Raw genomic sequence first — 27,203 nt, forward strand, 5'->3', positions numbered from 1 at the left:
TTATTTGATGCTGGTGAGTATTAACATATGTTTCTCAATTTCTGTTAAGCATTTCCGTTCCAGCAAAAATATTTCCAAAGGGGGGGGGCGATGGTTTCTGTTTTTTTTTTTTTTTTTTTTTTTTTTTTTTTTTTTTTTTTTTTTTTTTTTTTTTTTTTTTTTTTTTTTTTTTGCCAGAAAGGCGTTAAATTATTTTCAGATTCTACGAGATGTCCTTTTTATGTTTTTTTTTTTTTTTTTTTTTTTACTCTTCCAGAGGGGATGGGGTTGATATGGATAAAGTATCATTGATTAACAAAATAAACTTTGCAATCCAATTGGGATCAATTTTAAAGCAGATCAGGTTTACCAAAGGCTGTGGCCTGAGGGGGGGTGGGGGCTAATGTTTTCATTGCAACTTTTGTGACCAATTTACGAGCCAGACTATTATTTTATTTTAATATATTTTATGTTTATAAATTTTTACTTCTCATTTTGTTTTGTTCTTTAAGTTCCACCTTTTATTTCTCGTTGTCTTTTGCTCTTTTTCTGTTTCTATTGGTTTTCATCTGCACAATAGACGCTTTGTTTCATACAGGCAAAATATTAAAGTTACTTTTTTACATTCATGTATCTCCTTCACTCAAAACCTTTCTTTCTCTTTCTTTCCTGTAATTGTTTTTTAGTTATATTTTGTCATAGTTGGGCAGGTCTGCTTTAAATATGTTTAGATTATATGTCTATCCTTCAGGCCGTTGAGTTTAATTCTCTTTCAGGGTCTATCTAATGAGCAAGTTCTGAAGTATGTTATGGACGGAGGCAAAATGGAAATGCCCGAGGATTGTCCAGACATTTTATATAATTTGATGCTTCAGTGTTGGAAGTTTCAGCCTAAACAGAGGCCAAGATTTGTGGACATTGTTGAACAGCTTCTGCCAGAGGTAAGATAAATCAAAATCATCGAAAAGACTGGGATTGATCCCTAAAATCCTATGATATATTTTTAACCTCTCATACTATATACTGATCTCGTTGAAACTCTTGGATTGATCTCAGAAAGCTTAGGGATAGGATATATATCTACCCGATGAGATATATTTGAAACGCCAAGATCCAAGAATAAATCTCTGAAACCCTGTAATAATTCTCGGAAATCCTATTATCGAAATTAATTTGTCTGTCTCCCTGCTTTTTTCGCTACTTTTGCTCTTTTAATTTCCTTCTTCCTCCAATATCCTTTCTCATGATGTTTATATAACGTCCAGTTATGGCGTTGTCCTGCTGGCACTGATATTGCATCAAATGTTATACATTTTTGCTTCTATATGGATCAGATTCTCGTGATTTTTTTCCGTTTAATTTTGCTTAATTTTTCTGTCTCCTCCATCCCCCTCCCCTATTTTAGTATTCCTAATTTTCTTCCCCCTTGGGCCTCCTTTCTCTTTTCTTCACCCTTCAGCCTACTTCGTTCTTTTCTTTCATCTCTTTGGTTTCTTTCTTTCGTTTTTCCTCGTCTCTCCCTCTTCATGACGTTGGCACTGATAGTGCATCAACTGTTATACGTTTTTACTTTCATTTTGGGTCAGATTCTCCTAATTCTTTCGTCTCTTTCCACTGTTCTCCTTCCTTCACTCTCCTTCGTTATTTCTTTCCTTTTTTGGTCTCACTCTTTCCCTCATCCCTCAGACTCTTCCCTTATGATGTTGTTCCGCTGGTAATGATAACGCATCAAATATTATACGTTTTTCCTTGTATATTAGAGCATACTCTCTTAATTTTTTTCTTCAATTTTTCGTATTTTTTCTCTTTCCTCTCTTACTCTATATTCGTTCTCCTAATTCTCTTCTTCCTTGAGTCTATTCCCATTTTTTGTTCTACCTTCAGTCTCCTTTTTTTCCTCCCTATTTTTGGTTTCCTTCTTCCTCCAGTTTCTTTCCTTGTGACGTTGTTCTGCTGGCACAGTAACTCATCAAAAATCGCTTGCATTTTAGATTAGATTCTCATAACCTTTCTTCGTAAGTTTATGGGTCAAGAAAGGTTTACAGAGATTGCTACGGGCTGATTAGAAATAGAAATTTGAGAATTTTTTTTTAGAAACTCTCTTGTTATCTAAATACCAAAATTTCTTACCCGATTTTTCTTATATGGTAATTGTAAAGACAATAAAGGTAATTGTTGAGATGCAATACCAAAAGTAGCTTTTTCTTATTGATTTGTATCTAATTTTTCTACTTTTTTAGTGTTTCCTTTCTTTTTTTTGTCTTTATTATTCTTGTTATCCACTCTTTATTTAGAATTTTTATGATGGATTGACAAGATTGATATCCGACCGGTTGCTTTTTAAGCATTTTTTCTGAATCAGTGTCACTTGTCAGTGATTTGTCACTTGTCAATGTCACTTGTCACTTGTCAGGTATTGAGTTTTTTGCGTGTTAATAACATTGTTTTGAATTAAATTAATACTTTAGTCTGTTGAGTTTTGAATAAAAATCAAGTTGGTGGACTGCAATGAAAAAGCCGAGACATATAGTCTGAGTGAGAGGCAAAGCCGGCATAACCCTTTTTCAAAACTGTGAAAATTTTGTCATTCCGCTTTTTGATAGATAATCTATCATCCATCCATCCTTGGGCAGAACTAAGGTAGATAGGCATGTAGTAAGGTTAATGAAAATAGTCCATCCGTTCTGTGAGCCATTTGAAGGCAATTGGAGACCCCAACATGACTATCCTAGCCATAAACCATCTTTATTAATTTTAGTTGTGATTGAAGAACATTAAAAGCAAAGTATTTTCCCCAAAATTTCCTCTCACGCTGAAAGGAGGTTGCTTTGGACTCCCAAGTAATAATTTTCAGCGGAAGAGGCTTTTTCTATCCAATCCCGTATCTATTCGTAACATTTTTGTACTGCAGTGAATTTAGCATTTCAATTCGATCTGAAGAACTATGCGTTGTTCCTGCTTTATTTATAGTTGAGTTATTTTGAGGGGGGGGGGCAAGACTAGGTGAATATCTTTCAAGTAAGACTATAGTACTTGAAACCATGGGGGTGACCGGATCAAGCTTGTCTCTTAAATGTGGATACTTTAAAAGGTTGAATAATATATACTATGGGGGGAGGAGTATTATTTTAAAGTGGGACTTCAGGGGGGATGTAAGGTAGGTCATTTCAGTAAGGGTAATTTTATGCCTTTCAGTAAAAGAAGGAAGTATTTGGAGAGCTTTAGGTCGCGGAAGGGTCCGTATTTTTGCCTGATGTGCGGAGAAAATGATGATTTAGAGCACTCTTATGTGCAATTGTAAGAAGTTGAAGGATTTGAGGGTAGAAACTTTTGGTATTGGGGGAAATGGGAAAGATTGGATGGTCAGAATTTTAAAATAGTAAGTGTAAAGTGTATATCAAGAATGTGGGGAGGTATGTGCATGTAGCCATGCAGCACAGAGAGAGATTTTTGGAGGGTGGACAATAAGCAGGACAAAAAAAGAATGTTGAACGTTATTTTATATGGTTACAATAGGAAATATGTTTACATATTTATATGGTTACAATAGGAAAAAAATTAAGACCTGAGAAAAAGACCCAAAATGAAAATACAAAAATTATTATTAATAATAAAAAATAAGTCAGTAAAATCTTCAATGAGGATTCTCTTAGAGAAATAAAATACCCGCTAGATATCATTTTCTTTTTTTACCCATGATTTATGTAGTTTTAAAGTACTTAAAATATATTGATCATGTCTGCATATTTTGTGTAATTATGTTAGTTTTATGGCATTAGGTGCCTTATTGTGTTTGTTTTCTTTTTGCAATTGTGATATTTGTTCATTGTTGTTATTGTATACCCTGTTATGTGTTTTTTTTTTTTTTTTTTTTTTTTTTTTTTTTAATAAAAAAAATGGCATCACTATGTTATTTGTGGTTTTTAGTAAGTATAACTACTATTGCGTAACTTATGTGAAAGTATATAACATTTATTTCACTCTCTTAATATTTGTTAGACGTGAAAATAGAACTCCCCAGGTTTTACACAAAATAATCAAACAGAAAGACCTAATATTCAGGAGTCGTAAATAAGATGTGAGCGACAGGAAAGTGTACGAGAAACTAAACTATTTATCAAAAAAAAAGGAAAGTGAATCAGTTTAAAATTTAATGCAGAACAGATCGATGATAATTTTTTTTTTTACCACGTTTTACTTAACCTCCTTTCTCTGTCTGTCTATCGCCGGAATTTGAGCGACAAACTGTGGCGAAAGAATTTGACAAAATTTGATATGCTTATTTCGACCCCTTCCTCTCATCCGATTTGGCTCAACATATGTATATATCCTTACTTTACCTCAAACTTCAACGTCGGAAAAACAATAAGAACCTTCATCCCCCCCCCACCCTCAAGACTGTATCCGTCTAACTCGTTTGTCTAACTTGTAAAAACGTAAAAAAAAATGAATATATGTAAATTTCTTATGCGTTTTTTGAGGTTTTTCTGTGTTTTCTGCCACGTTTTACTTAACTTCCTTTCTCTCTCTGCCTGTTGCCAGGATTTTGAGCGACAAATTGTAGAGACAGAATTTGACAAAATTTGAAAAATTTGAGATTGCTTGACAAAATTTAAGATCCTTATTTCGACCCCTTCCTCTCATCCGATTTGGCTCAACATTTGTTTATATCCTTACTTTGCCTAAAATTTTGATATTCTAAAATATTTGAATCTCCGTATCCAAATCCGGAGACCGAACAGAATTAAGTAAATTCTTTATAAAAAAAATACTTTTAAAAAACCACGTTTTACAAATGGGCTAAAAAGGGGTAAATAAGTTTTTCGGTTCTAAAGAATACTTTTGATGTACATAATTCAAGATTTTCGAAATATTTTAAATGTTGTGAATTCTTTTACTCAAGCCTATAAAATTCTCTAAAAATATGAACGGCGGGCGCATTTTCAGTCAACTACCTACTAAATCTAGCTATCTGTTCCGTCTGTCCGATTTTTCCTTTTGAAACTGAAAAACTTGATAATGACTGCGAAAAAAAAAGAAAATGACGAGCAGGAACCAGTTAACTGCAGATTTGGTGCAAAACAAGCAGGAGGGCAAAGACGAGCCCACAGGAACTCCCTTAACCCCACCTTGCCCCCTCCCACTTATTAGTTTTTTATCATAAAGGCCTCTAATATCCTACTATTATAGAACGAATTCTATCCCATTTTTCTTTGGTCGTTTTCACAGACTGAGACCGTTTCCCTGTCTGTCCGAACTTTCCATGTTAAAACTGAATTAAGTCCTTTTACGAAGAAATGATAATTCGGCTACTTTAAAACTTCTCTCATCCTCATTTAACTCATCAAGAGGTCGTGCGGGGCTGTCTCAACCGCATAATAAAAAAAAAATGTGTTTCTACAGATGCATAAATTGAATGGACAAATTATATGAAAAATATAAGAAATTAAATGACATCCCAGTCTTCAGGCGCTTCAGTTGGGTTTAAGACTTACATATTCAATACTCTTTAACCTATTTTATGTAGTTAACTGCATTTTTTAGCCCCCCCCCCCACTCCCATCCCCATAAGAATGTTCCTGGGAGCTTATTGGCCGCTATATTTTTATTCTGTCTTTTTTTCTTTTTTCTTTTTTATTGATAATATGATTTACAATAAATTCTACTTTGCTAGTTGGAATGTGACAACAATTTCTCCGAAGATTCCTTTTATCACAGTGGAGAGGGTCAGGAATACCTTGCTCTTGACCGACAAGAGAGAATGGTTATCCATGAGCACCCTGAAGAAAATAATTATGGTAATACTTCCTTTTCAAGAACTACTGTACCTGATCAAACCGTCGTCGAGATCCTGGACGTTGAATGTCCTGATGATGATGATGTGGTGTTGAGTGAGAGTCATGATGAAGAAGAACCACTCAATCCGGTAAGTTATTGCTTCGAAAAACACTTAAGAAAAATCGTGGTATGAAATCTACTTTTCGCGTCATAGTCCCACTAATTAACTAATAAAAATCTACTTGAAATTAATCGAAAATCATTTAATTAAGTAATTAAAAATTTAATTTAGTAGATTTTAATATTTTAGTTGAATAAGTTCCCAGTAAACGTTCTGTGTGTCTATTTTTTCCAAAGGAAACTGTAAACCTTAAACCGAGTCTTTCTGTCTTATTAACTATGTATAGAGATATTTGCATAACATTAGAGGAAGGGGGATCACGCGCATTGATCTAGATGAAAATTGTATCACTAAATTCATCATATTTTAAAATGCTAGACCAGAGTTTAAATCCCTTATCTGCATGAGTTCGAAATTTTTTGTTAAAGATAATTTCTTAGATTGCCATAACAGATATTATTGGCTTAGATATTATTATTGGCTTATTATTTAATATTTTTAGATATTATTATAGCTTATTATTAGATATTATTATTGGCTTAGATATTATTGGCTTGCCATAACATAAAGAAAGAAAACGACCAAAAATGGGGTTTTTAAAGGCCAAATGAAAATACTGAAGAAAACACAGAAAGCGAATATTTCGAGAGAACAACCGCCTCTCTTCTTCAGCGCGAACAAAATAATATGATCAAGGAAAAGGTAAAAACCAAAAAACAAACTCGGAAAGTACAACAAAACTAATGAAAAAATAAGCCAAAAAATTAAATAAAAGACCAAAAATTAAAAGAATTAAATCTGTATTTTTTAGTATTTTCATTTGGCCTATAAAAACCCCATTTTTGATCGTTTTCTTTCTTTATGAAGTTTTGTGTTTTCCTAAATGTACTTTTTTTTCAAGATTGTTCGGATCAAACCAATGCTCATAGTATTTGAAACGGCAATTGAAAGTTCTAGTGCCCTTTAACAAAAAAGAGCAAAAGTAACTATCAACAAAAGAGAGTGCGTCACAACAAAGGGCCATTTTGCTGCACTAAACAACAGCTGCGGTGCTCGGGACAGCTGACCCAGTTGCTCCCCACCCCCTAGGAACAGCTGTGACTGCAGTAGTAGGAGTAGGATACTAACAATTCATTGCAGCACCAAGCCATCTGGGGTCAAAACAGTTGTACATGTTCCTCCTACATTCCAGTCTATTCAAAGCTTTACTCTTTAGCCCCTCCCTTTTTCTTTCAACCTTCCTTGTGGCCGCTTCCCATTCGCTTGGGGACAATTTGCTATTTGTTTGGCCATAGAGGCATGGCCAAAAAGCATAATCTTTGGCAATCTGCCATCGTTTAAGGCGTGGCCTAGTGATCCTAACCTTTCAGTATAAGGATCAGATGAGAGAAATGTTGAGATGGCTAGGGCGCGTTTTGCGTATGAAGGATGACAGATTGCTGAAAGTTGTTTCTTTCCGCCAACCGTCTAGGGCTAAGCAGAAATCAGGTCGTCTGTGGCTAGGGTGGGAGGATGTCATAAAAAAAAGATTTAAAGAAAATGGGAACTTCCCAGGAGGGTGTAAAGAGGAAATCTTTAAATAGATTGGGATGGAGGAGGAGCGTGCGTAGCTGTGTTTGCCTCAGGTGGCTTGGTGCTGCGGTGAGTTGTTAGTAGCAGTAGTAGTAGTTTAGCTATAATTATCGAAACATGTATTGAGGTAATACAGATAAATATTATAATGTAATTTCAATATTTTGTTCAATTAAACATTGTTCAGTTTGTTTTGTTTACATTTATGCTTGATTCTTGTATTTATATCTTGTACTAAAACTGCAATTCACTCAGTCTATTAGCTGTTCATTCACCTGTTCTAGTCATTATTAGGGCTATAATGAAAGAAAGGCTAAGACGACTAGGCCACGTTTCTACGGATGAAGCGTGACAAAGGCTGTGCTTTTTAGCAATGCATCTGGAAACCAATGAAAAGCAGGTTGTCCCCTAATAAGGTGGGAATAGGTCATAAGAAAGGGTTTTAATGGAATTAGAACTTCGTGGGCTGGGGCAGAGAGGGAATTGTTTGCTTGGCAGTTGGTATGGTGCTGCAGTGAGTTGCTCGTAGTATTATTGTGTTCCTATTTTGTATTTAAATCGTAGTTTATTCAGTCTATTATAATCACTTTTTCTTGTTGAAATTTTTTCTGTTGTTTATACAAGGAAGGCTTATTACATGGAATATGTATGAAGGCTTATACAAGTATGAAGTATAAGCCTTGTATGAAGGCTTATACAAGGAAGGCTGATCTGAAGTACCAAGGACCGTGACAAATATATCATGTTGTTTGAATTGTTTAAGCAGAAACTCATATAGCTGTATATGTTCCTACAAAATTAGGAAAAACTCGGGATTCCATTTTTTTATGAGAGATGGGTGTAGTTTTGCAGTTCTTAGTAGTAGTGGTTGCCAGATTAAAAAAAAAGAACCGTAGATGAAAATAAGGATAAATAAATTAAAAACATTTTGCAACAGCTTAAGAAGGTGTAACTGTTACATACGAAACATGGCAACATGGCAAAAAATATGAAAACGTGGCACTACCCTTAAAACTTCATAAATTCCAAACAGCCGAAACAAACCTTAGAAAATCACAGTTTTATGGTATAAATAGATTTAAAATAGGATCAGGGGGGGGGGGTGTTTGTTTTGACGTCCTTGGTACTTAAAGGTTTAAAAAAAGAACTTTAAAAAAAAGAATGAATCGATAAAACGGAGCAACTGGAAAGACTTAAAATATAAAAATTATTTTTATTTTTTTTAATAAAAAGAAGTTTAAATTAAATAATTTGTTTTCAATTTTTACAATTTAATTTTTTTTTTTTAAAGCCGAGATGGATGTAATCACATTTCAGAGTAAAAAAAAAAATAGAAGTTAGGCACAAAAAAAGAGAGAGAAAAGCTTAGGGAAAACACGAAAACGTTTAAAATAACCATACACACACAATATTAAAAAAAAAAAATTGTGGTTATACAAATATAAAATAAATATATAAAAATATAATATAATTATTCGTTTGATTGCTTTTCTTCTTTTGCTTGCTGTGGGCCCTTGCTTTGGCTATGGGCCCGTTATTTCAACATTTAACTTCTTTGATTTAATGAGATTGGTATGAAAATACATCATTTTTATAGTTTTTAACTAAATTTTAAAAGATAGATTTTTAAACGAAAAACTTTTTATATTGTGCTGTTAAAACTGGGAAAAGCCTCAAATCATTACTTAAGTTTAGGCAAAAGTATAGTAACGGTAAAATTAGATGGATTTTTTCCTTTTCTTTTTTGTTTTTTTGTCGCAGGTCTGAAATCAGTTGTCGGTTATAAATTCCAATAGTTATCAATTTTCCCAAGCATCGAAGTAGCTAAAAACGACATTGCTACATATATATATATATATATATATATATATATATATATATATATATATATATATATATATATATATATATATATATATATATATATATATATATATATATATATATATATATATATATATATATATGTACATATATATTATATATATATATATATATACATATATATATATATATATATATATATATATATATATATATATATATATATATATATATATATATATATATATATATATGTATATACATTTATGAGTATAACTGAATATGAGCGAAAGCTCTTTTTCCAGTGTGCTGCTAGCTGAGTGGCAACAAGTAACATCCCTTCTTTGTCTCAGGAAAGAGAGCATGCGTCCGAAGCCGTGGCGTCCTACTCTACACAGGAAGACGATGACCACGCGCCGCTGACTTACCGAGGAGGAAAGCGGCGTCCCCTCATTCAGCCCGCACAACCCCGAAATGGCAACAGTCATATATCCTCGACAGATAGTAGTAAAACACAGAGTGATAGTAGCAAGTCTGGGAGTCACCTGAGTAATGGGAGTGTGAGTAATGGATATTTGAGTCGTCACCGTGATGCTTCCACTGAGTGTTGAGTCTAGTTAGTTATTTCTCGAATCTCGACAAGTTATGAGTAGCTTATGCCCAAGCCACCCTGTAGCCACACTTGTTTATAAAGAAAAAAAGCGTTGTGAATAAGCTGTGTTCTTCATTGATCTTAACGTTACATTTGCGCTTCCAGGACATCAAAGAAGAGCCTCCAATCATTTCGTTGGCTTACTACGGCTAACATGTCCTCCAACCTGGGTTTGATTAAAGTGTTAAGGCTGTGTAGGTTACCCGTTTAGCGTATTCCTGGGCCTTCCCTTATGACGGGTGTCCAATGTTTCTGTTGGGATTTGTTCTGAGGCTTGACTTAGATGTTTCGTTTTCACTAGCTATTCCTCTATGGGCAGGCTCTCGTGGTAAGCATTTGAGTTACATTTGAGGAAAATTTAATGATGACAACTTTGTGTGAAAGGGCTATATTAACACTAATTTCTTCTCAGTATATTCTAAAAATGACGTCTATCGTTCGTCGTTTTCAGTATATAAGTGAAAAATTGTTGTTCTAAACATCCATCTTGTCTAATTTCAAAAATGTCTGGCTAATGATTACACTCTGGTTGTAATCATAAAAATGACCGTTTTAATCATAAGAACATGACCGAAGTCACCAAATTCCGCACGGTATACATCGTTGGCGCTGTAGTTGTGCATGATTTTTAGCAGCAAGTGTGAGTATAGCATGGCTCGCAGTGTTGCCAACAAGACATGAAATTGTCAACATGACAAACGTTGCCAACAGTGTGAAGTACAGTATAATTTACCAGTGAAATAAGACGCCAATTTTTTTTAGTGAATAGTTGAATATAGTAATTGAAAAACAATGTATTCGAAGTATAGTTATGCGATATGTGCTTTTTGTCGTTTGATGAGTGAATACTGTCACTAAATTTTGATGTTTTTGTTTTTTTCCACTTTTTTTGCAAAATGATTTCGCAGTCAATGTCAAGTAACATGCTTGTTACAGCCTTATTCAGCTAATGGTCACTTTACACGATCCGTAAACATAACCATAAACATCTCCTTCTTCAAACTGAAATAATTACCATAAACGAAATTCTAATTGTCGTATCACCAAATACTTTAAAGTGAAGATTGATTGTCGTAAGCCGTAAACTTGTTCTGCAAACTGAAATAATTACCGAAGACTAAAAACATATTAACGTAAACGGAAATAGCCGTACACTTTTTCTTCTGCAAACTGAAATAATTACCGTAAACTGAAATCTGATTGTTGTATCACTCAATGTTGTAAACCGAAAAGTGATTGTCGTAAGCCGTAAACTGAAATAACCGTAACATTTTTTTGCAAATTCAAATTATTTCCGTAAACTGAATTCTGATTATCGTATAGCTGAATACTGGAAACTGAATTCTAATTATCGGATCAATGAATACGGTAGACTGAAAACTGATTGTCGTAAGCCCTAAACCGAAATAGCCGTAAAATTATTCTGCCAACTGAAATAGTTACCGTAAACTGAAAACAGATTGCCGTAAATTGAAATAGCCGTAAACTTTTTCTCCGAGCTGAAATATTTGCCTTTGAGCAGTAAAACTTTTACATAAAATATCAATGTTGTTCCTTAAAACAAAACATCATAATTTACGTTAGACAAATTAAAAACGAGATTTAGCTCAGGCGTAATACCAAAATTTAACCGACGTTTTGATTTTTACTGATATCAGACCTAATTATAATATGATTATCTGATTGGTTAGTTCAGACTAGCTAAGATAGAAAACTTTCGTATTACACTTGTCTATGTAGCTAAGGATTGACAATGAAGCTTTCTAAAGGACTTTTCGTGGTAAAGCTCTGAAAAGGATTCTGATAAATTGAACTTGAGTGGCAGATCTAATTAGCTAATTTAATTAAATTATATTCTGAATGGGTTTGGCCCTGGCTATTTCTTGGCATAAGCTTAATCTTAGTGTTCGGTAAATCTAATTGTGATTTCTGTGGCGTCTATTGAGAGGGGATATGAAGACAATGAAGCCTATGAAAAAATTTTTGGATTTTAGATTGACTGTAAAAACTGTATATATTTTTAATATATATATATTTACATGTTTTAATATATAATATATATAAATATATTTTTTATATATATAATATATATATATATGATATATATTTTAATGTATTTAACTGTAAAACTCGTAACCAAAAATTTAAAGTATATCTCCCGGTCTTTTTTATTTCAAACAATGACAACAATGAAGCCTATAAAAAACTAGCGCTGGTGTCAACAGAAAAAGCTATTAACGCTATCTAGCATTTGGGGAAACTTGATATTTTTTTCGGTATAATAATAGGAACAATTAATTTAATTAGTGTAATTATGGTTTAACTATATTAGTAATAAGAATCTGACCTCAGTTCCTGACAGAAAAATGATTACAGAACTTGAAAAAATGCGAAAACTGTAATCTATATAATAACAAAAAACTGTATATCTATAAATATAATATATAGAACTGTAAAACTATAACTAAAATTTGCAACTGGTATCTCCCGATTGATTTTTATTTATAGGAAAAAAGTCAATGAGAAATATGTATAATTTTTTTGACCGTTAAAACGGCTGTGTTTTACGGATCGTGTAAACCTAGCATAAGCAAAATCGCGGTAACAATCACAAATATATGCATATTTTATTTCAATTTTGCTTTGCATGTGAATATAACTATATTTTACTTTTTCATTTATTTTTTATTTTCAGATTTAAATTTTAAAAAATAAGTAAAATTAATCTAGGTCTTCTTATCCGAAATCTTTTATGAGGACATTTTGTTTCTTTTTTCTGTGTATTTGTGGAAATTTTACACTTTTTTAATAAACAAAAATCTGTATCCTGTAAATCCGAAATTGTGACTTCGTAGCTCTCTTCCTAAATCACTAGAAAAGGAATTGATGGCCATTTCTAGATTTCTAGACAACCCTTTTTAAAATGCAGCGACCACTTTATTTTTATTGGTTCAGATTACATAAAAGATCTTTATTTTCTGAACATGCCTTTTTAATTTTTAATTTTATTGATAAATAAAACATTTTTATTAAATATATATTTTTATTAAATATATAAAATATTTTTATTTTATTAAAGATATTAAATTTACAAAATTTTTATTATATATATATATATCTATATATATATATATATATATATATATATATATATATATATATATATATATATATATATATATATTATATGTGGTTGCAGTAGCGCAGTGGCCTATTTCATTTCAGCACTGAAATGAATATATATTTCATATTATATTTCAGCACTGCCAATAATACCTAAAAATTACTTAAGCAGATTAAGCTTATGATAGATTAAACTTCCAGATAATTTTTCATTGTCCTCTTAAAGACATAATAATCACAAATTTGAGTTCCAGATTTTTGTCGCAGTATGACGAATGGTGAATGACTTTGGACGAATTTCACTTAAAAAAAAAAAAAAAATCTGAAATAATAAGCGAAACTATTCTAGATTTCCAGATTTCATTTCTTGAAGACGTTTTAATTTTTTTTTTTTTTTATCTTTTGTTCAAAACATTTTTTTTTTTTTTTTTTGAAGCAAAAGAATATTAATCCTGTGCATCTCGAATGTCAATACTAAAGAGCCCTTTTTGATTTGCAACGTCATCATTATATTTGGTTCAGATTATATAAGTAATAATATGAAAGAAATCTCCATATATATATTCATTAATTTTGGAGGAGACCACACCTTCCTCTCCTTCTATACCAACAGTCATTCCAAGTCTATAACCGGCTATTATTATAATGAATATAAAAAGAAATAAATATATTATATATATTTTATATATATTTATATTATATATTATATTATATTATATATTTTATATTATATATATTTATATATATAAAATATATTATAAATGAATATAAAAGAAAGAACAATTTTTTCATCAAGCTTTACTATCGCTATTCGGCTCATTCATATTATTATCCAAAAATGAGTTGCTTTTTTGCTAATATTATCATTAAATTAAACTTGAAATTTACTTTAACTTTAATGTTAGCCATAGTAAATTCAAATATTCAGTTAACTATTTCCAATTTGGGATAACATAGTCTTCATTCTTAGAAAAGATAGAAATCACCTAACATAGAAATGAGGTACTCTTATCATCTTCGTCAGTTCTGACGAGTTACCAAGATGGGTTTTAATTGGGAATTTAAACTACAAGATTTCCTATCAGTTCAACCTCATTCAGTCGAACCAACATAAAATTTAATTAAATTGGATTTATCAAAATTTTTATTTCAATGCAAGGTGTATTCTTTGAATCCACCTCCCGACGAAGAGCAATTCTTCTGCTATTAAACTTTTCTGTTATTTAATAATAGTTCGCCTTTAAAATGCTAATTAGTTGAAAAAAAAACATGTACACAACTAAGCCCATTTTGGCCTTTCTATTTAAAATGTTTTCATTTTATTTAAAATATAATTTTGAAATAATCTTTCTATTTTTGAATGTTTGGAGGCAATAGGCATTTGTAGCATTAGTCTTGACCTGGTTTTGTGATTTCGCCCTTAATAATAACAAAACTAATTTATAAATGTTCCATATAAGATAAGTGGTTGCAATATTATGCAGTGTTGTCATATCACTCAAAAACCCTACGAAATGGCCAAGATATAAAAGATATAAACACAAATAGATTGAGGACCTCTTGTTATATTAGATAACGTTGCTATATCAACAAGATATATCAAAGCTGATTAATGTAGACAAAAGATTAACTTTCTTTTTTGAAATAACATTTTTATTTCAATGTTTTAAGTAAGATATATGTATATGTGTGTTTGTAAAGTTAAGCAGTGTTGTCAAATAGCTTGCCGTATGGCGGAAAACCTTCTACTAAACGGGAATTAGCTCTATTGCAATTATAAATATAAAGCAATAAACCACCGCCATATTTTGGGTAGAATTTCTTTTGGCTAAGATATGGCTTAGTGTACTCAGTGAATGGCGGTTTCACTGTCATACTATTTTAGGCATAAGCGACTTATTGACTATCTTTTATGCTTTCAAAGAATTTAATGCTGGTTAATATGGTCAAATATAGTAAAAAATAGCCAAAAAAGTGAAGAGGCCCAATAATAAGCACAATCTAAATTTTTGCGAGGAAGGTTTGACAACACTGCTCCTGCGATTAGCTCCGTAGACAGTTTGAATATAATTTCTTGCCGAACGCATTGTCTGATAACTCGATATAAGTACCTGACTTCAATACCTACACAAACAGTTTCCATACTTCCCCGCCCCCTTAGTAAGCAGTGATGTTATTTCCATGTGAAAAAGAATTTTGCAAATCTATTATTTCATTGCTTTTTTTCGTTGTGTTACGATGGGTATACATATTTAAATAAAATTGTTTTTATCCGTACGTTGCTCTTCTTTTTTTGTATAAGTCATGATGCCCAAAACCATTTCGTAAAACGTGTATTCACTAGTTTTTGGAAACGGTTTGATTGCCTATCATCCCATGAAGACACCTATGATGAAATAAACCTTATTACATAAGTAGGATTTTTGCATTTTGCATTTATGGTACAGGCATTGGCTTCCTGGGGAGGCTGTGTCCTCCCCTATATTTTTGCCCCTCTTCTAGATTTTTACAGATACCCTGTTTTGGAGGGGTGGGCGGGGTGTTTCCAATGTATAGTAAAAAAAATGCCTTTTATAGTATTTTTATTGAAAAAATTGAAGAACGACAAACTTGCCCTTCCGCCTTAAATATCAAAAACGCGTTTTGCCTCCCCCCTCAAAGAAAGATCCTCGTGAATTGACGCCACTGGGTAGAGTCATATAGAAACTGGAATAATGGTAACCAGGAACTCGAAGTATGACAGTGTCAAACGTTTGATCAATTGTTACAAAATTGGAAAGCTTGCTGACGCATGTGATGCTTTGCAAAAACCAAGGCTAACTTCTCGTGATGTGGAAATTCTTAAAGAACACATGAAAATTATGGAGCCAGTAGCAGTAGCATTGGACATTCTTCAGGGGGAGGAAAAATGCTACTTCGGTGCTATTTATCCTACAATCATATCGCTTGAAAGGAAGCTCAAAAAGCTGAAAGATTTGGCGAAAGTCAGCCAGCCTTTGGGTATATGCTTTACTTATGGGTCTCGAAAAAAGATTCCCTACGATCCTGGACAAAAGTTCTTCATGCAAGAGACTATGTTATTGCCACGGCAAGTCATCCTTTCTTCAAAATTGAAGTGGTTTCCTGATAACCAGAAGGATGTAGCAGTTGAACTTTTGGTGGACGAAGCGAAAAAGGTCGAGGATTTCAGCAGCACTCACGAGGCCGATAAAGGTAGCTTTTTGTCTGGAGACGAATACTTTGATCTTAGAGATGAAGAAATTACTTGTGATGATTCTTGCACCGTAAACGTGAAAACAATTCTGTGAAGGTGGAGGTTTTGTCATATTTGAATGAGAGGCGAAAGGAACTATCTGTGCTCAAAGTGTACCCAAGGGTAATGAAAGTTTTCAGGGAGTATAACTGTGTCATTCCTTCGTCTGCACCTGCAGAACGACTTTTCTTTGTAGGTGGTGGAATTTCTACTCGAAAGGAAACATGCTTGGAGATGGTATGTTTGAAAAGTTTCTGCTGTTGAAAGGAGCAAGTAAAAAATTAAGTTAAGTTATGATGAAGCTGTAATGAATGTTCATTGTAAATTCTTTTCTTTTTATATCTTAACTGAAGCAAAATTCAATTTTTTGTGAAACCAGTTGATTTTTTTCATGAAAACTGTCGGTTTTTCTGAAAAGCGGTCGATTTCTCGTCAGAATCTTGCTTATCTTGTCTACTTGGAAAGGAAACGGATATTAAAGAAAGTATTTTGTAAAACTATTTACTGTAAGTAAAAAATTAGTGCTTGAGTACTTAAATACTGAAGTAAAATCGAAATACATGAGTATTTAAGTACTGAAGTGCTTTTCCAAAAGCATTTATTACTTAAGTATATTTTTAGAGAATTACTTGATGCTTGTACTTGAGTAAAAATTTCTCTGAGTACTTGGTAATTGTACTTAAGAAAAAAAGAAGTACTTGGCACAACACTGGGTAGCATTAACTTTAGTTAATAGCAGTGGCGGTTCTGACCTCTCTTGCGCACGGGGTAAAATCTTGATTAGCCCCCCCCCCCCACCCACCGTCTTCCATAAAATTTTTAGGCCAAATTTTAACAAAACTTTCATTTATTAACAAGATTATTTTCAATTATTAATTAACTAATCATTTCTTTTTTATTTTATTGTTTAATTTTTTTAACTATTACAAATTATTATAATTTATTTTTTATTATTAATTATTTTCAATTAATTAACTGTTCCCTCTAATTTATTAACACTATTTTTTAATTACAAAATGACCATTATTTGTTTCAAATTTCGCGCCTCTAAAATTTCAGCGCCCGGGTCAAGTGCTGTCTCTAACTTTACAACTGCCTCTGGCCAATAGCTCTGTTTTTGAAACAAGGAAACGAAATAGGAAATTAAATCATGTTTACTCAGTATAAAATGTTGCAAATCTAAAAAAAAAATAGAGAAAATTGTCACAGCGTAGTCTTGCTGACGGCCAATACGACTCCACTTTCAACTCGTGTCTCCACACTTCTTCTTTCACTTTCTGCACCAGAACATGCATCTTGTTCATCAATATCTGTTGTTCCACAATGAAAATCACATACAGGGGTGGCAGATAAAGTAAAAACGGGGGCTAGGCATTCTTCCTTGCCCATGCTATCAATGGCGGCAGTACAACCCCGAAATAAAAATTGCTCTTTGTCCTTCAAAATGTGTTTGAAACAGAATTTGCTCAGGGGTATAACCTGTTGTTGGCATTTCAGCTTTCCTTCACTGTAACTGCAGCGCATGACAGGCTGCGCCTTAAAATTTGATCCTTCCGTTACCTAGAAATTAAAAATATTTCTCATATCAAATAGCGCAGCGTATGTGCATGTGTATTTGCAGCACATGACAGGCTGCGACTTAAAATTTGATCCTTTTGTAACCTATAAAATAAAAATATATCTGAGATCTAATGGCGCAGTGTATGTGCATGCGTATTTGCAGCACATGACAGGCTGCACCTTAAAATTTCATCCTTTTGTAACCTATAAATTAAAAATATATCTGATATCTAATAGCGCAGCGTATGTGCATGCGTATTTGCAACGCATGACAGGCTGCACCTTAGAATTTGATCCTTTTGTAACCTATAAATTAAAAATATATCTGATATCTAATAGCGCAGCATATGTGCAATCGTATTTGCTGTACATGACAGGCTGCACCTTAAAATTTCATCCTTTTGTAACCTATAAAATAAAAATATATCTGAGATCTAATAGCGCAGCGTATGTGCATGCGTATTTGCAGCGCATGACAGGCTGCACCTTAGAATTTGATCCTTTTGTAACCTATAAATTAAAAATATATCTGATATCTAATAGCGCAGCATATGTGCAATCGTATTTGCAGTACATGACAGGCTGCACCTTAAAATTTCATCCTTTTGTAACCTATAAAATAAAAATATATCTGAGATCTAATAGCGCAGCGTATGTGCATGCGTATTTGCAGCGCATGACAGGCTGCACCTTAGAATTTGATCCTTTTGTAACCTATAAATTAAAAATATACCTGATATCTAATAGCGCAGCATATGTGCAATCGTATTTCCAGTACATGACAGGCTGCACCTTAAAATTTCATCCTTTTGTAACCTATAAATTAAAAATATATCTGACATCTAATAGCGCAGCGTATGTGCATGCGTATTTGCAGCGCATAACAGCCTGCACCTTAGAATTTGATCCTTTTGTAACCTATAGATTAAAAATATATCTGATATCTAATAGCGCAGCATATGTGCAATCGTATTTGCAGTACATGACATGCTGCACCTTAAAATTTCATCCTTTTGTAACCTATAAAATAAAAATATATCTGATATCTAATAGCGCAGCATATGTGCAATCGTATTTGCAGTACATGACAGGCTGCACCTTAGAATTTGATCCTTTTGTAACCTATAAATTAAAAATATATCTGATATCTAATAGTGCAGCGCATGTTCATGCGTATTTGCAGCGCATGCCAGGCTGCACCTTAAAATTTCATCCTTTTGTAACCTATAAAATAAAAATATATCTGATATCTAATAGCGCAGCATATGTGCAAACGTATTTGCAGTACATGACAGGCTGCACCTTAGAATTTGATCCTTTTGTAACCTATAAATTAAAAATATACCTGATATCTAATAGCGCAGCATATGTGCAATCGTATTTGCAGTAAATGACAGGCTGCACCTTAAAATTTCATCCTTTTGTAACCTATAAAATAAAAATATATCTGATATCTAATAGCGCAGCATATATGCAATCGTATTTGCAGTACATGACAGGCTGCACCTTAGAATTTGATCCTTTTGTAACCTATAAATTAAAAATATATCTGATATCTAATAGCGCAGCATATGTGCAATCGTATTTGCAGTACATGACAGGCTGCACCTTAGAATTTGATCCTTTTGTAACCTATAAATTAAAAATATATCTGAGATCTAATAGCGCAGCATATGTGCAATCGTATTTGCAGTACATGACAGGCTGCACCTTAGAATTTGATCCTTTTGTAACCTATAAATTAAAAATATACCTGATATCTAATAGCGCAGCATATGTGCAATCGTATTTGCAGTACATGACAGGCTGCACCTTAGAATTTGATCCTTTTGTAACCTATAAATTAAAAATATACCTGATATCTAATAGGGCAGCATATGTGCAATCGTATTTGCTGTACATGACAGGCTGCACCTTAAAATTTCATCCTTTTGTAACCTATAAAATAAAAATATATCTGAGATCTAATAGCGTAGCGTATGTGCATGCGTATTTGCAGCGCATGACAGGCTGCACCTTAGAATTTGGTCCTTTTGTAACCTATAAATTAAAAATATATCTGAGATCTAATAGCGCAGCATATGTGCAATCGTATTTGCAGTACATGACAGGCTGCACCTTAGAATTTGATCCTTTTGTAACCTATAAATTAAAAATATACCTGATATCTAATAGCGCAGCATATGTGCAATCGTATTTGCAGTACATGACATGCTGCACCTTAAAATTTCATCCTTTTGTAACGTATAAAATAAAAATATATCTGATATCTAATAGCGCAGCATATGTGCAATCGTATTTGCAGTACATGACAGGCTGCACCTTAGAATTTGATCCTTTTGTAACCTATAAATTAAAAATATATCTGATATCTAATAGCGCAGCATATGTGCAATCGTATTTGCAGTACATGACAGGCTGCACCTTAGAATTTGATCCTTTTGTAACCTATAAATTAAAAATATATCTGATATCTAATAGCGCAGCGTATGTGCAGCCTGTCATGTACTGCAAATACGATTGCACATATGCTGCGCTATTAGATATCAGATATATTTTTAATAGCCTGTCATGTACTGCAAATACGATTGCACATATGCTGCGCTATTAGATATCAGATATATTTTTAATTTATAGGTTACAAAAGGATCAAATTCTAAGGTGCAGCCTGTCATGCACTGCAAATACGCATGCACATACGCTGCGCTATTAGATCTCAGATATATTTTTATTTTATAGGTTACAAAAGGATGAAATTTTAAGGTGCAGCCTGTCATGTGCTGCAAATACGCATGCACATACGCTGCGCTATTAGATATCAGATATATTTTTAATTTATAGGCTACAAAAGGATGAAATTTTAAGGTGCAGCCTGTCATGTACTGCAAATACGATTGCACTTATGCTGCGCTATTAGATATCAGATACATTTTTAATTTATAGGTTACAAAAGGATCAAATTCTAAGGTGCAGCCTGTCATGCGCTGCAAATACGCATGCACATACGCTGCGCTATTAGATATCAGATATATTTTTAATTGATAGGTTACAAAAGGATGAAATTTTAAGGTGCAGCCTGTCATGCGCTGCAAATACGCATGCACATACGCTGCGCTATTAGATCTCAGATATATTTTTATTTTATAGGTTACAAAAGGATCAAATTCTAAGGTGCAGCCTGTCATGTGCTGCAAATACGCATGCACATACGCTGCGCTATTAGATCTCAGATATATTTTTAATTTATAGGCTACAAAAGGATGAAATTTTAAGGTGCAGCCTGTCATGTACTGCAAATACGATTGCACATATGCTGCGCTATTAGATATCAGATATATTTTTAATTTATAGGTTACAAAAGGATCAAATTCTAAGGTGCAGCCTGTCATGCGCTGCAAATACGCATGCACATACGCTGCGCTATTAGATATCAGATATATTTTTAATTGATAGGTTACAAAAAGGATGAAATTTTAAGGTGCAGCCTGTCATGCGCTGCAAATAAGCATGCACATACGCTGCGCTATTAGATCTCAGATATATTTTTATTTTATAGGTTACAAAAGGATCAAATTCTAATGTGCAGCCTGTCATGTGCTGCAAATACGCATGTGCATGCGTATTTGCAGCGCATGACAGGCTGCACCTTAGAATTTGGTCCTTTTGTAACCTATAAATTAAAAATATGCAATCGTATTTGCAGTACATGACAGGCTGCACCTTAGAATTTGATCCTTTTGTAACCTATAAATTAAAAATATATCTGATATCTAATAGCGCAGCGTATGTGCATGCGTATTTGCACCGCATGACAGGCTGCACCTTAGAATTTGGTCCTTTTGTAACCTATAAATTAAAAATATATCTGATATCTAATAGCGCAGCATATGTGCAATCGTATTTGCAGTACATGACAGGCTGCACCTTAAAATTTCATCCTTTTATAACCTATAAAATAAAAATATATCTGAGATGTAATAGCGCAGCGTATGTGCATGCGTATTTGCAGCGCATGACAGGCTGCACTGTAAAATTTTATCATTCCGTAAATTAAAAAATAAAAATGCAGTATGAAAAGGCAGCAAATTGTCTGCGTTTAGAAGACAAGCGACGATGAGAATCCATATATACAAGCCTGCTGCGTGCTGGTAATATATGTATATATATATTTATATATATATGTATATAAATATATAATATATGTATATATATATATATATATATATATATATATATATATATATATATATATATATATATATATATATATATATATTCCAGATGGTCCTGGGAATTCTACTGCTAGATAATAATCACAAGATTCATGAAAGTCGCAATGGAGTTGATTACCAGCTAGCATCGCTGTACCACCAGAAGGCCTGCCAGGACTATATCGACGCTTAGCTTCGTGAAGGAAAATAATTCTATGAGGAATTTGTTGCAGTAAGCCGAAATTGTCACTTGTGAGGTGGTGCTCTTGGAGACATTCGACATTAAAGTTCGAACGCATTTCATGAATATATGCTAGTTTTTTCGCATTATGGCCATACATTTTTCTTGAAAAAATTGAAAGTTCATGTCATTTGTTTCCATCTTTCCTCTTCAGGAGCGCTTTCTTAACTGCAGGGCAACGGAAACTGTAACTCGGGTGGGCGTTATGCCCATTTGGGTAGAGGGTACACTGGACAGATTCTACGCTACATGGGTTTTCTTGCGTCGATTCGTGGGAGTCTGCACAACGAGAACACTTGACCTCGTTCGTGCAGTTGTGAGCTAGATGGTCAAAAGATTGGCAACGAAAGCAGCGGTTGGGGACTTCTCTAAATTCGGTTACTCTCAGATGGGTACACTCCACATAAATCCCTAGTTTCAGATTGTCTTGAGCAAGGGCATTAACAAAAAGGAGTTTTACGATACCTGATTTGCCGTATTGCTTAGCTTCTAGTATGCTAGAATTACTTTTGCAGATATCATCTGATGTAGTACTTTGGGGGACAAATTTGGCAACTGCGGCGAATTTTGGTTTCTGATATTTCATTTTCAGTTCGAATTTGCTAGTCAGTGAACTGGAGAGGATTTCGGCAGCCCCTTCTAATTTGAGATAAGCGACGATACCTCCTCTCACTAAGTCTAGTTTTTGGACCTGTTCTTGATCAACAAATTCGCTCAAAAACTTCTTTTGTTTGGAGCATGATTCAGCTACTTCCGGAGAAATGTTACCTATAAATGCACGACATAGATCCTTTTGACAGGAGGGAAGTGGTGGCCATTTGCTGGGGTTAGCCACACAAGCTCTGCATTCGTCAACGAGGGACTCGAGTTTTCAGTGCATTTATTGACACGTATAGTTAATGCTGTTAAAACATCTTGGAGGACTCGGGGTACCTCTGAGATCTTCCAGATTGTGAACCTGAACTTCCAACTGATAATATTTTCTACTGCTTTAAGGCTTTCGTAGATATCACCCATCAATATTTCTCTCCCAGTCTGAGCTCTTCTCTCTTTGATCCAACCATCATAAGTTTCAAGTAATTTCACCAAAGTCTCATGGGCCTCTTTATTACTTCTTCCGTAAAAAACTTACTCGCGGTAGTGAAAACCACCTCCTTCGCAGTATCTGGATGTCGCAGACAGGTCTGCGAAAAGTTCAGCACAGGCGAGTATACATATTGGTATTCACCCATTACATCGACGTCACTAAATGCTACCTGTAATCAAGTCCATTTTCATGCAGGGTCGTTATCCAAGGTTCTTATCATAAGATACAATTATAGAGCGATTTAAATATATTTTATTGATAATAAGCGAAGGAAGCGTAGTTTCTTGCTACCTGATCCTGCAGTTTAAGGGAGAAACCACTCCCGGCAGGTAAAACGGCCCTTGCGACAAAAAAACTCCACTCTTCTTATCGCTCACTAATAAAATTGAACTAAATCCAAGTTCTTAAGTCCTTGTATGAAAATCTCTTTACTTAGTAAATCACTAAGTCCCAAGGGAATTTGCACTCAAATATCAAAACTATCAATTAGCCAACAAATGAAAATAATCCGATTATGAAATTTCAATAAATGTCTATAGGGAAATCACACCAGCTTGAGCTTACTGTATTAATAGGTTATATCCAAAATAAGGCGTTTACCAAACGAACTCTCAAATAAGACTGAAATGAGCACAACTGAGTTGGCGTAATGATCAGTTAGTAGTCTAGGGGGGGGGATTTTATTTTGTAACCGAGTTCGACTATTGGGAGGGGTTGGTTCGGGTGGTAGTGATCAGTGACTCGTATTGGCTAGGACGGATTTTCCAAATTGCAGAATCAGGTGTTCAAGCCGGACTTCAAGTGGAGACAAGTTCAGTTTCGCGAGGGCTTGATCATAGGGTATGTCGTAGTTTCGGAGTATAATCCTTGTTAATCTTTTCTGGACGAACGGACTTTATCTTTACATATCTGTCTTATTTGTTCTCTACAACAATGATTTTTGTCTAATTTGAAGTTGATACACGGTTTTACAAGTGATTTTAAACGCATTATTTGAGACATGAGGTCCCACCTATAAAATGATCCACTACCCTTTTTCATATTGCTACAATAATATAATAATAATATTTATTTCTAACCCACTTACATCAAAAAGATAAATAGTGGAGTAAAAACTTGAAGAACAACGGAAAACAAATAACAAATAAAAAAACAAATAACAAAAAAAACGAGAGTCAACAATAGACATTAATCATACAAACGGATCAGACCGTGGTGAGGCGACAAACGCCGATACGCCGTTTCTGAGAGCTTTTTGTGTAGATCAGTCAGCTTCTCAGTAATGTTCGGAAGATGGAACTTTTTGATTATCTTTCGATTCTTATACCACAGAGGAAGATAGAGAAGAAATTTACAGAAACGGAAATAAGAGGATCGAATATCGCTAATGTCTTTTTTCTTAAATATAGGGTAAAGCCCAGAAAGGTAAAGAACAGAATGATCGGAAAAAGTAGAATAAAGCTTACCAAGGGCAATACGATTGTATTTCCCTCGATTGGCTACAATTTTAGAGTAACCAATCTGGATTTTCACTCTAGCATCCCAGACAGCACGCTCCCGAAGAGTTTTAAGATTTTTTGTAAGCGTAATACCCAACCACCGGATCGAATCTACATGAGGGATAGAAAAATTTTGAAAAATTAGAGGCCTAGGAGAAGAGGGAACATTGAAAGAAAGATACTCACATTTATCAACATTAAGCGAAAGACCGATTTTAGTAAAAGAAGAAGAAACTTTATGAACCATCTGCGATAGACTGAGTTTAGACCGGCTAATTAGAAGAATGTCATCAGCATAAGCAAGGTAAGAAATATCACTCAAACCAACAAAACACATAGAAGAAATATTCTCAAGAATACCAGAGATACAAAATTTGAAAATACTAGGAGATAACACTCCACCCTGCCGTACGCCCCGACGAACAAGAACATTAGAAGATGAAAGGGCACCATTAGTTTTAATTCGAAGATAAGAATTACTATACCAAAACTTTAGAAGAAAAATAACTGAAAGGTTAATACCGTGACTATAAAGAGAGTAAAGAGCCTGACTATGTACAACACTATCAAAAGCCTTAGAAAGATCAAGAGCACAAATATGAAGACCATACCCTTTAGCCGAAGCATCTTTAAGAAGGAAAGCAAGAGCACGGTGAGCGTGCTGGCACCCGATGCCAGACCGAAAACCAAACTGATTCTCCCCGAAATTAGCATTCATACTTATGAAAGGAAGTAGGATGTGTTCAAGGATTTTACTAAAATTACAAGCAACCGTGATAGGCCTGTAAGAAGAACAATCCAAAGGAGTCTTACCTCGTTTAAGTACAGAAGTGACAGTTCCACACAAAAAGCTGTCAGGAACGAGGGAACAACAAAGGCACATTTGGAAAAACAACTGTAAATGGAAAAACAAAGACGGGCAATTTATTTTTAGATGACAAGCACTGATACCGTCAATATCAAGAGAACTTGATTTCAAATTCTTAACAGATGCAATTACAGCGTCAACTGAAACGGGAATAACTTGTGCCTGAGTCAGGGAAGGCGTGAGAACCAAATCAAGCAGTTTCGAATAAAGCGCGTGCACTGCATAATTCAATTTGGAAAATATAACTGAATAGTGGTCAGACCATGCAGAAGGCGTAATGGGGCAATTAGGATTTGCCGAGTTATTTAAATTAGCTGAATTAATCACTTTGTCCCATTCTTTCTTATTGGTAGGATATTCTAACCCTTTGTAACGGCTCGATCGCAGACATTTCTTAAACTCACGCTTAGTTTTTTGTTTTATTTCAAACACATTCCCAGCTAATGGTCGACCGTTAGCAACCCATATACGCAGCCACAATTTGGCTTTATTTTTCACACTTTTCAGCTCAGGGTCACACGACCAGATTGGTTTCCTTGTACTTTTCCTCACTCGCTCCTGAGGGACAGCAACCTCCTCAGCGCGTTTTAAACACCACACGATTTGGTTGTAATAATGATTCAGATCGTAATTACTTTTAGTAGGACTAACACTCAGCTGGAGTAGATGAAAAGGTACACGTAAAGAACCAAGGAGAATGGCCAGGGTTGAAATATATAATGGCATATTAACATTTTTCCAATTACTCCGCACAAACCATTTAGAGGCAGGAGCACAAGCCTGGTCAGTACTATCTTTTCTAATCGAAAAGCATAGCGATAAAGGAAGGTGATCAATATCTTGCTCATCTTCGTGGACATGCACTGTTGAAGATGTAATGAACGGGGAACAAATCACGTGATCAATATCCGATAAGCTGCCGGAATTATGCACATACGAGAAGGGTAGATCCTTCGCAATTATTCTGTAATCAGGGAGACAATCAAGTAGGTTCACAGTACGAGCAGAATCACGTTTTACATCAGTGTTCATATCTCCAATAATAATAAATTCGTACCCATTTTTGCTTATACTTTGAAGGAGAGTTTTCAAACTAGAGCATGCTTTGGAGAATTTATTAAGCGATGTCATATTCTTCCCATCGTGAGGCAGGTAAGTGTTTATCAATACGGTTTTACCAAGTCTTATAGCCAATAAATGTTCATCAGAGAAATAGCATGACGGGGACAGAAAGCTGAGCTTTTGTTTTATAATACATGCTAAACCCCCTGAAGGCCTTCCAAAAGTAGATTTAGCATTTGTTGTGAAAACAAAGTGGGCGGAACTGCGGCGCAGGAAATTGACACTCGTTGCGGTCAAAAGATGTTCCTGAAAGCATACAATGTCAAACTTACTGTACAGTTCATCAATGGTCAGGTCCTTGTTTTTTGTCCCA

General features: G+C 34.1%; 2 protein-coding genes across 3 annotated transcripts in view; one reads left to right on the forward strand and one right to left on the reverse strand.

Moving 5' to 3' along the window:
- The first annotated feature begins 755 nt into the window (after nucleotides 1-755).
- On the forward strand, nucleotides 756-15,326 carry LOC136038272 (insulin-like growth factor 1 receptor). Of its 2 annotated transcripts, none has more exons than XM_065721393.1 (3): nucleotides 756-920; nucleotides 5,654-5,905; nucleotides 9,580-15,326. In XM_065721393.1, exons 1-3 carry the CDS (start codon nucleotides 789-791, stop codon nucleotides 9,592-9,594), a joined length of 399 nt encoding a protein of 132 aa, XP_065577465.1. In that variant the 5' UTR covers nucleotides 756-788; the 3' UTR covers nucleotides 9,595-15,326. The 2 variants fall into 2 exon arrangements, with proteins under 2 accessions (XP_065577465.1, XP_065577464.1); XM_065721392.1 differs by having other exon boundaries at nucleotides 9,628-15,326.
- A 2,112-nt stretch (nucleotides 15,327-17,438) lies between these two features.
- LOC136038273 (KAT8 regulatory NSL complex subunit 2-like) overlaps nucleotides 17,439-27,203 on the reverse strand; it is a 36,716-nt gene continuing 26,951 nt past the window's right edge. The window contains exon 5 of the mRNA XM_065721394.1: nucleotides 17,439-17,862. Coding sequence (XP_065577466.1) covers nucleotides 17,506-17,862 — 357 coding nt within the window. The 3' untranslated portion in view covers nucleotides 17,439-17,505. The remainder of the gene's footprint in view (nucleotides 17,863-27,203) is intronic.

This window comes from Artemia franciscana, chromosome 17 (genome assembly GCF_032884065.1).
Source record: "Artemia franciscana chromosome 17, ASM3288406v1, whole genome shotgun sequence".
In the NCBI taxonomy this organism is placed as follows: domain Eukaryota; kingdom Metazoa; phylum Arthropoda; class Branchiopoda; order Anostraca; family Artemiidae; genus Artemia; species Artemia franciscana.

Bases quoted from the DNA above. Each gene is read 5' to 3' on its own strand.
- LOC136038272 (XM_065721392.1), top strand. From the start codon at position 789: ATGGACGGAGGCAAAATGGAAATGCCCGAGGATTGTCCAGACATTTTA. The intron at 921-5,653 runs GTAAGATAAATC...CTACTTTGCTAG, and splicing joins TTGAACAGCTTCTGCCAGAG to TTGGAATGTGACAACAATTT. The intron at 5,906-9,627 runs GTAAGTTATTGC...TCTTTGTCTCAG, and splicing joins AAGAAGAACCACTCAATCCG to GAAAGAGAGCATGCGTCCGA.